The 9639-nt window shown below is 43.3% G+C and overlaps 1 protein-coding gene across 2 annotated transcripts; it reads right to left on the bottom strand.

Annotated features, from left to right (window-relative positions):
• Window positions 1–4547: 4547 nt before the first annotated feature.
• Window positions 4548–9501, bottom strand: LOC311100762 (E3 ubiquitin-protein ligase TRIM35-like). Of its 2 annotated transcripts, XM_084141724.1 has the most exons (7): window positions 9389–9501; window positions 8648–9091; window positions 6654–6749; window positions 6303–6533; window positions 6185–6207; window positions 5981–6099; window positions 4548–5835 (listed from the first exon to the last, which is right to left on the bottom strand). In XM_084141724.1, exons 2-7 carry the CDS (start codon window positions 9059–9061, stop codon window positions 5285–5287), a joined length of 1434 nt encoding a protein of 477 aa, XP_083997850.1. In that variant the 5' UTR covers window positions 9062–9091; window positions 9389–9501; the 3' UTR covers window positions 4548–5284. The 2 variants fall into 2 exon arrangements, with proteins under 2 accessions (XP_083997850.1, XP_083997851.1); XM_084141725.1 differs by lacking the exon at window positions 9389–9501 and having other exon boundaries at window positions 8648–9105.
• Window positions 9502–9639: the final 138 nt, after the last annotated feature.

Raw genomic sequence — 9639 nt, forward strand, 5'->3', positions numbered from 1 at the left:
AGCTATGTCAACTTCAGTCTAACTAAATGAGGTGGCGCTAACAAAACATTACAAAAACAAGTCTGTCTATAAAATGTATTACTGTACTTGACAATCTGAGGTGCAAGCTACCTACAGTGACTACCTAATAACTGAGGTACATGCAGAAACTGTGTTGCAATTTTAGCTGCAGTTGACTTGCTTGCTAACATTATTTGTTGGGGTGTGTTACACAAAACACTTCAGACGCAATTAGCTAGTTACCTTCAACTAGAGTTGCAACAAAGTTGTCCAGTGTCTAACGCTAGCCTAGTCAACAAGTCATGACCGGTTAACGTTACCTCTGGCTCCATTGTATTGACTCGCGTCGCCTCCTCCGTTCAGTCGCTTTTCCTTGACGACAATGTGGCGATGATGGTCGGTCGGTAACCCCTACACCATAACCCTCGAAATGTCAAATGGAGGCGCAAGCAGAGGGATTCAACGTAGGCATGGAGGCGCAAGCAGAGGGCTTCAACGTAGGCATACGACTCCTTTCCATTCGGAAACTCCCGGTTCCCGCATCAAAAGTGCCCTTCATCGCGAAGTCTGCCTCCGCGAAGTGCCGTCTGCAGATCCTGCTAGCTCGAGCTGGCACGTCCTTCCTCTTCAGGACATGGAGCCACTTCTTCAAAAGTTGTGGGTCCTTGGGCAGCCGATGTAGTTTACCAAGGGGTTTTTTATGGAGCCAATTCATACAGCCTGGCTCTATACAGTTCATATTTGAATTACTACTTGTTGTTGTCCGCACCTAACCCCACTCTCTTCGATTCACTCCACGTGAAATCTCAATACCACATACAATTTGCTGATTCCTGCCAGTGACGCTGTGGCGTCAGTCGTTATTATGGCAATTTAAAATGGCGCTGACCGTAGCTCAAATAAACCTTAGCTCGACGATCAAAATACTAAATATAGAGATGTTAAATGCACATGTTTAGTATTAGTTGATTGAATACATCTCTTTGCTTAGATTTACTTCCTAAAGTGTTTCCATTCCCCTTTAAGTGAGAGGAGAATGTTCTGTGGGTGAGCTGAGCTGACTGCTGGACAGACATCTCCTGCATTGGCGAGAAGTACATCCTTTTAGGAGTTAACAAATCCTGAGAAAGAGAACAAAAGAAAGACGGTGAGAACAACCCCGTGTATTTTAGAGTTATGTCCGTTCTACTTAACCTTTGAGCTAAACCCATCCGACGTCATCACTCAAATAAACCCCATTGGGGAGAGCTGAGGCAGGGAGTTCTGGCACTCCATCCATACCCCACTTCAGTAGTCATGGATTAAATAGGTCACCATGGCTGTAGGTTGGAGCCCTTCATATGTCACTCTGGATGGGTAAAAGTGTCTGCTAAATGACCATATTATGAACATATACTATAATTATTATCATATTAGTAATGGGGGGATGACGCCGTCACCCACTGGTTTATATCTGTGAATCATGAGGCCCACCATTCTAAAGGACAGTTTCATTTGTTTGGTTTGAAGCTGAGACAAAGTAACACTTCACTATACCACCCCTATTACTAACACACACACACACACACACACACAGGATTATCTATTATAGTTCCTTGGTGTCCACATCACCAACGAACTATCATGGTCCAAACACACCAAGACAGTCGTGAAGAGGGCACGACAAAGCCTATTCCCCCTCAGGAGACTAAAAAGATTTGGCATGGGTCCTCAGATCCTCAAAAATTCTACAGCTGCACCATCGAGAGCATCCTGACTGGTTGCATCACCGCCTGGTATGGCAACTGCTTGGCCTCCGACCGCAAGGCACTACAGAGGGTAGTGCGTACGGCCCAGTACATCACTGGGGCAAAGCTTCCTGCCATCCAGGACCTCTATACCAGGCGGTGTCAGAGGAAGGCCCTCAAAATTGTCAAAGACTCCAGCCACCCTAGTCATAGACTGTTCTCTCTGCTACCGCACGGCAAGCGGTACCGGAGTGCCAAGTCTAGGTCCAAAAAACTTCTCAACAGCTTCTACCCCCAAGCCATAAGACTCCTGAACAGCTAATCATGGCTACCCGGACTATTTGCACTGCCCCCCCACCCCATCCTTTTTACGCTGCTGCTACTCTGTTAAGGATTTATGCATAGTCACTTTAACTCTACCCACATGTACATATTACCTCAACTACCTCAACTAGCCGGTGCCCCCGCACATTGACTCTGCAACGGTACCCCCCTGTATATATAGCCTCCCTACTGTCACTTTATTTTACTTCTGCTCTTTTTTTTCTCAACACTTTTTTTGTTGTTGTTTTATTTTTACTTTTTTTGTTTAAAATAAATGCACTGTTGGTTAAGGGCTGTAAGTAAGCATTTCACTGTAATGTCTGCACCTGTTGTATTCGGCGCATGTGACCAATACAATTTGATTTGATTTGATTTGATCTATGGAGAGTGTACCTCTAAAGCTGGTGTTCTCTTTCTCCTGCCTGTCCAATGTGTTTCTGGGTCCTGGAGTCACCAGTCTACTGCTGCTGCCCTATCAGTTGACCTACACATTTTGTTTGTGCAGTTTTACAGATAATTTCCTGCAATTCTACACATTTTGCCATGACTCATGCCACATTAATAATAATTTCTGAGTGAGAGTGACTAACAAAATAAATGGGGGCCTCATGGAGGTCAGGGCAGGGAGGGGGGACTCAGATATTTTTGCTCATTTTATATCTACATTACATTTACTGCATATCTATACAATTTAAAAACTTGAAAATACTATATGGAGAACAGCAAAATCTACTTAAAAAGACCCAGCCATTATCACATTGGTTGCTGTAGCTTCATTCACCTCAGTCGATCTACAAATGTTTCCCCTTAAACCACTTCAGTGTTGCTTTAGCAGTATGCTTAGGGTCATTGTACTGCTGGAAGTTGAACCTCTGTCCCAGTCTCAAATCTCTGGAAGACTGAAACAGGTTTCCCTCAAGAATTTCCCTGTATTTAGAGCCGTCCATCAATCCTTCAATTCTGAGCAGTTTCCCAGTCCCTGCCGATGAAAAACATCTCACAGCATGATGCTGCCACCACCATGGGATGGTGTTCTCAGGGTGATGAGAGGTGTTGGGTTTTCCTTGATGGCCAAAAAGCTCAATTTTGGTCTCATCTGACCAGAGTATCTTCTTCCATATGTTTGGGGAGTCTCCCACATGGGTTTTGGCGAACACCAAATGTGTTTGCTTATTTTGTTCTTTAAGCGATGGCTTTTTTCTGGCCACTCTTCCATAAAGCCCAGCTCTGTGGAGTGTACGGCTTAAAGTGGTCCTATGGACAGATACTCCAATCTCCGCTGTGGAGCTTTGCAGCTCCTTCAGGGTTATATTTGGTCTCTTTGTTGCCTCTCTGATTAATGCCCTCCTTACCTGGTCCGTGAGTTTTGGTGGGCGGCCCTCTCTTTGAAGGTTTGTTGTGGTGCCATATTTTTTCCATTTTTTAATAATGGATTTAATGGTGGAATGTTCAAAGTTTTTTATAACTCAACTCTGATATGTACGTCTCCACAACTTTGTCCCTGATCTGTTTGGCGAGCTCCTTGGTCTTCATGGTGCCACTTGCTTGGTGGTGTTGCAGACTTATATACTGAGATCATGTGACAGATCATTTGACACTTAGATTGCACACAGGTGGACTTTATTTGACTAATTATGTGACTTCTGAAGGTAATTGGTTGCACCAGATCTTATTTAGGGGCTTCATAGCAAAGGGGGTGAATACATATGCAATCACCACTTTTCTGTTATTTATTTTTAAATATTTTTTTACATTTAACTTTACCAATTTGGACTATTTTGTGTATGTCCATTATATGAAATAAAAATAAAAATCCATTTAAATTACAGGTTAAATTGCAACATAATAGGAAAAACGCCAATGGGGATGAATACTTTTGCAAGGCAATGTAACTATAGAGATCATACAAAAATGATATGGTAATACAAAATGTAAGTTTACACACTCCCAGGAATGTCATACATGATGGATCATTAGCTTATACAATAACTTTCACACATCTAGATGGCCGGGCGGGATGAGTGTGGAACCAGAGACAGCAGGGGTTCAAACTGTGGAACCCAGTTCCTACATTTGAATATAAAAAGGGATTTTATCAAACAAAACTATGCTACATTTTATCTGTGGGACCCTTAGGATGATAAATCAGAGCGAGATTACTGAATGTAAGTATATTATTTACCTTCAGAGGTGAATGTATCAAGCAAGTTGCCGTGATACGTTTTTTGTTGTTGTGCACTCCACTCAAACAATAGCATGTTTTTTTTCATGGTAATAGCTACTGTAAATTGAACAGTGCAATTAGATTGACAATAATTTAAGCTTTCTGCCCATATAAGACATGTCTATGTCCTGGAAAGTTTGCTGTTAGTTACAACAGCCATGCTAATCACATTAGCGCACGTTAGCTCAACCGTCCCGTATACGGGACACTGCTCCAGTAGATGTTAACTAAGCACTGGGATTAAAAACTAAAATTGAATACGTACAGAGGGATCTGTTAACAGAAAATGTTTTTTATTAACAAAAAGAAAACATAAGTTTGCTTTACAAAACAATTATTTTGTAGTTTTACAGCTAATTTCCTGCAACTCTACACATTTTGCCATGGGATGGGGAGACATTTTGGTAGTTTAAAGCACATTTCCTGCAATTCTACACATTTAGCGATGAATTATTCAATGTTAATATGATATCTGAGTTAAAGTGACTGCAAAATCAATTGGGGCCCCCTGTAGGACAGGGCCCCTGGGCATGTGCACTGCATACCCGGTCAGCAAGTCGGCCAAGATGTCAACAAGTTTAGATAGCTGACTAGACTAAGTAGACTAATTTACCAATCAAAACATTTTTAACTGACATGGGCTAATTTAGTGACTGTCAGTGAGTGACATATAACAGGATGAAAACTGCTGATGCACAACTACAGTACGTATCTTAATGTCACCTTGTGTATTCTACTATTCTAACTCTCAACAGTAAGTTGAGACCCCAAAAGTTTTTTCATTAGAAAAAATGACAGAGGTCCGGACCTAGGTGTCCTCATATGTAGTTACGGCCCTGTCCATATTACTTCATCACTGACAGAGAATTTGTGGAAAAAGGCTGCAAGTTGCTGATGAGGCACATTTAGAATAAAAAGTATGAGTATAGTTGACTAATGTTTCTCTCTCTCGGTCTCACACACACACACAGAGAGAGAGGGAGAGACACAGACACACACACACACAACCTCATTGGGATGACTTCACTGTCAGAGACACCTCTGATTGGCAGATCTGTACACCAGTGCTTTTGGCATCACCAGATGATCCAATAGAGAAGTATGGGTAGAGCATCTCAGTGAATGTGTCTTTATGAGTGTAGATGAGTGTCATGTCTTTGGAGTCGTAGAAGGACACCTCCCCCTGGTCGTAGTCCAGCAGCACTCTGATCCTCTGGGGTATCCTCTTCAGGAGGAGGGTCTCTCCCATTACATTACTATACTCACCACTCCTTTTCACTATAACCCAGATTCCATACTCTGGTGATGCATTCTGCTCCCCTTTCTTGTCAACTGACTCTTTAGCCACGCCCATAACCCAGAAAGGATGGTCCCCCACCTCCACCTCCCAGCAGTGTTTACCTGAGCTGAACCCCTTAGAGCCCAGAATAGATGCGTACATTGTGAATCTCTCTGGGTTGTCAGGGAGCTGCTGCTTTGGGCCAGTCTTACTCACACTGGTCAGATCATCAGACAGAGAGAGACAGGGGGATGCAGTGTTGGGGTCCAGAATCACAGGAGCTTCAGAACAAAGGCAGAGATATTCCACACATTATACCATGTATTCTTTTTTCATATACACTAAGAATACTACTTAAAATAGCATACTTAATTAAAATCTATATTACATTATTATCAATCATGTCCTCTCCTATCCAGTACTCACTGTGTTTGACGATCCCATGCATCTTCTCCCAGACTCTGAACGTCAGGTTCCCCAGGTGTTTGGCCACGTCTATCAGCGCCCCTGACACCAGTTGTGGATCCGGCATTGTACACTGGGCTCTGGAATAACATTCAGGAGTCAGCACTTCTGTGGGGTTGGGTTCACAACCACAGAGAAGCGAGAGACGAGAAGCAGATCACTTACCTTTCCTTCATGGTCTTGAAGTTCTGGAAAGTAGAGTATATAGTCATCAATATCATTGATTAATCTGTCAATCTTTGAGTTAATTTATAATCTATGTTTGAGAGAGAGCAGTCCTTACCTGCAGGAATGAGATGTCTTCATCTTTCAGATCCTCCTCTATGGCTCTGATTGTGTCTGAAAGTGATGAAATCTCTCTGTTCATCTGCTCAATCTTCTCCTTCATCTTCTGACTCTTCTGTTTCTCTTCCTCTTTCAGAGCAGCTATCCTGGCCTCCTCTTCCTCTCGTAGAAACTGGTGAAGTTTCTCAAACTCCTTCTTAATCCGCTTCTCCGTGTGCTGGGCCTGGCTCTGGAGACAGTGAGAAGAATATCTCGTTTTATAATTATTATCAGAATTAAATCCTACATGTATGATACAATTGAAACAATATATGCTGTACTATTGCAACTTAGCATGGTTTATACTAACCTTAATGTGCCCTGCTGTTTGATCACAGGTTTGTTTAACTTCATTAAAGACCTTCAGCTTCTCCTGTAAGGGCTTCAGGTCAGTCTGGAGTTCCTCCTGGAATGAGACAGAACCTCACTGAGGAGACAACCTCTGGACACACTTTATAGGAGAGAGTTTGTCTGTACAACACATCTCTATCACTGCAGATACTTTTTATACTTGTTTTAAGATTAAATGACAGAGATACCTATTTTTCACTCAGGATCTCTAAAACTACACTGCTCAAAAAAATAAAGGGAACACTTAAACAACACAATGTAACTCCAAGTCAATCACACTTCTGTGAAATCAAACTGTCCACTTAGGAAGCAACACTGATTGACAATACATGTCACATGCTGTTGTGCAAATGGAATAGACAACAGCTGGAAATTATAGGCAATTAGCAAGACACCCCCAATAAAGGACTGGTTTTACAGACCACTTCTCAGTTCCTATGCTTCCTGGCTGATGTTTTGGTCACTTTTGAATGTTGGCGGTGCTTTCACTCTAGTGGTAGAATGAGATGGAGTTTACAACCCACACAAGTGGCTCAGGTAGTGCAGCTCATCCAGGATGGCACATCAATGCGAGCTGTGGCAAGAAGGTTTGCTGCTGTCAGCGTAGTGTCCAGAGCATGGAGGCGCTACCAGGAGACAGGCCAGTACATCAGGAGACGTGGAGGAGGCCGTAGGAGGGCAACAACCCAGCAGCAGGACTGCTACCTCCGCCTTTGTATAAGGAGGAGCAGGAGGAGCACTGCCAGAGCCCTGCAAAATGACCTCCAGCAGGCCACAAATGTGCATGTGTCTGCTCAAACGGTCAGAAACAGACTCCATGAGGGTGGTATGAGGGCCCGATGTCCACAGGTGGGGGTTGTGTTTACAGCCCAACACCATGCAGGACGTTTGGCATTTGCCAGAGACCACCAAGATTGGCAAATTCGCCACTGGCGCCCTGTGCTCTTCACAGATTAAAGCAGGTTCACACTGAGCACGTGACAGACGTGACAGAGTCTGCAGACGCCGTGGAGAACGTTCGGCTGCCTCCAACATCCTCCAGCATGACCGGTTTGGCGGTGGGTCAGTCATGGTGTGGGGTGGCATTTTTTGGGGGGCCGCACTGCCCTCCATGTGCTCGCCAGAGGTAGCCTGACTGCCATTAGGTACCGAGATGAGATCCTCAGACCCCTTGTGAGACCATATGCTGGTGCGGTTGGACCTGGGTTCCTCCTAATGCAAGACAATGCTAGACCTCATGTGGCTGGAGTGTGTCAGCAGTTCCTGCAAGAGGAAGGCATTGATGCTATGGACTGGCCCGCCCATCCCCCAGACCTGAATCCAATTGAGCACATCTGGGACATCTTGTCTCGCTCCATCCACCAACGCCACGTTGCACCACAGACTGTCCAGGAGTTGGCGGATGCTTTAGTCCAGGTCTGGGAGGAGATCCCTCAGGAGACCATCCGCCACCTCATCAGGAGCATGCCCAGGCGTTGTAGGGAGGTCATACAGGCACGTGGAGGCCACACACACTACTGAGCCTAATTTGGACTTGTTTTAAGGACATTACATCAAAGTTGGATCAGCCTGTAGTGTGGTTTTCCACTTTAATTTAGAGGGTGACTCCAAATCCAGACCTCCATGGGTTGATAAATTTGATTTCCATTGATAATTTTTGTGTGATTTTGTTGTCAGCACATTCAACTATGTAAAGAAAAAAGTATTTAATAAGATTATTTCATTCATTCAGATCTAGGATGTGTTATTTTAGTGTTCCCTTAATTTTTTTGAGCAGTGTACTTAAAATGTATCAGAAAATGAAATTCACAATCATTCAGTCAACACAATGTGTAGAAAATCAATCTATTATCTAAATGAGGCAGACTCATAAAGAAAACATTGATAACTTCACGTTCAATAGTTTTTTAGTATTGATCTATCACCTATTTTCTATCAAAACCTTTCTCCTACCTTGTGATCCTGTACAGCCTCATCTACAGGGATGCAGTCATGAGCTTTATGTTTCTTTGAGACCTGACACACCAAACAGATGGGCTCTTTATCCTCCTGACAGAACAACCTGAATTTCTCACTGTGCAGACTGCAGAGCACCTTGGACCCTGTGGTTGGACTTTTCGGATCTGTCTGTCTCCTTTCCTGTAAGGCCTCACACAGGTTCTTTAGAGAGAGGTTTGAATGGGGATGATCCTTAGACGATCTTCTCCTGCAAACTGGACATTCCCGAGATTCCTTGTCTTTCCAGCATTCCTTTAGACAGGCTTGGCAGAAGCTGTGGCTGCATGACAACATGACAGGATCGTTGAAGATGTCTAGGCACACCGTACAGGAGAAATCCTCCTCTGGGAGAGACGAACTAGAAGCCATTTTCTCACACGGTGTCACTTGTTTTTTTGTCTAGAAGGGATACAGCTTTTGTAAAAATTGACTTTTCATAGCAGGTTTAGGATAACTTATGCAGCAGGTTAGGAAAATTAACGTAGCAGGTTAGGTTAAGGTTAGGAAAAGGGTTAGGATTAGCTAAAATGCAAAAACATCTACTTTTGATGTAAATTGGACAAAAGCTATATCCCATCTAGACGTGACTGTGTCACTTCCTGTCATGGAATGATATCTGAAAGTTAGTCTTATAGAGGCACTTGTTTTAAAAAAAAGTCTAATTGCACGTAAAGGTCACAGTTTTGATGATATTACCTTATATTGGTTGGTTTAACACCCTGATATTTCAGAACAATCTAAATAAAATCCCAGTGTTCCGTTGTGTCAGACAGACATGAGTCCTGGAGAGTTATTAAAGTTACAGCACTGAGATGCACTTTAGTCATCAGGTGACTCGGGGGTGGAGTTTACTGTGAACCTGGGTCAGAGTTCAATAGTCTCTGATCCTGTTTGACTACTTAACATGGACCCCACCCTTGTGAAGACATGCGGAAATGTATTCAAAC

Source organism: Coregonus lavaretus (assembly GCF_964263955.1).
Source record: "Coregonus lavaretus genome assembly, chromosome: 25".
NCBI classification, from domain to species: Eukaryota; Metazoa; Chordata; class Actinopteri; order Salmoniformes; family Salmonidae; genus Coregonus; species Coregonus lavaretus.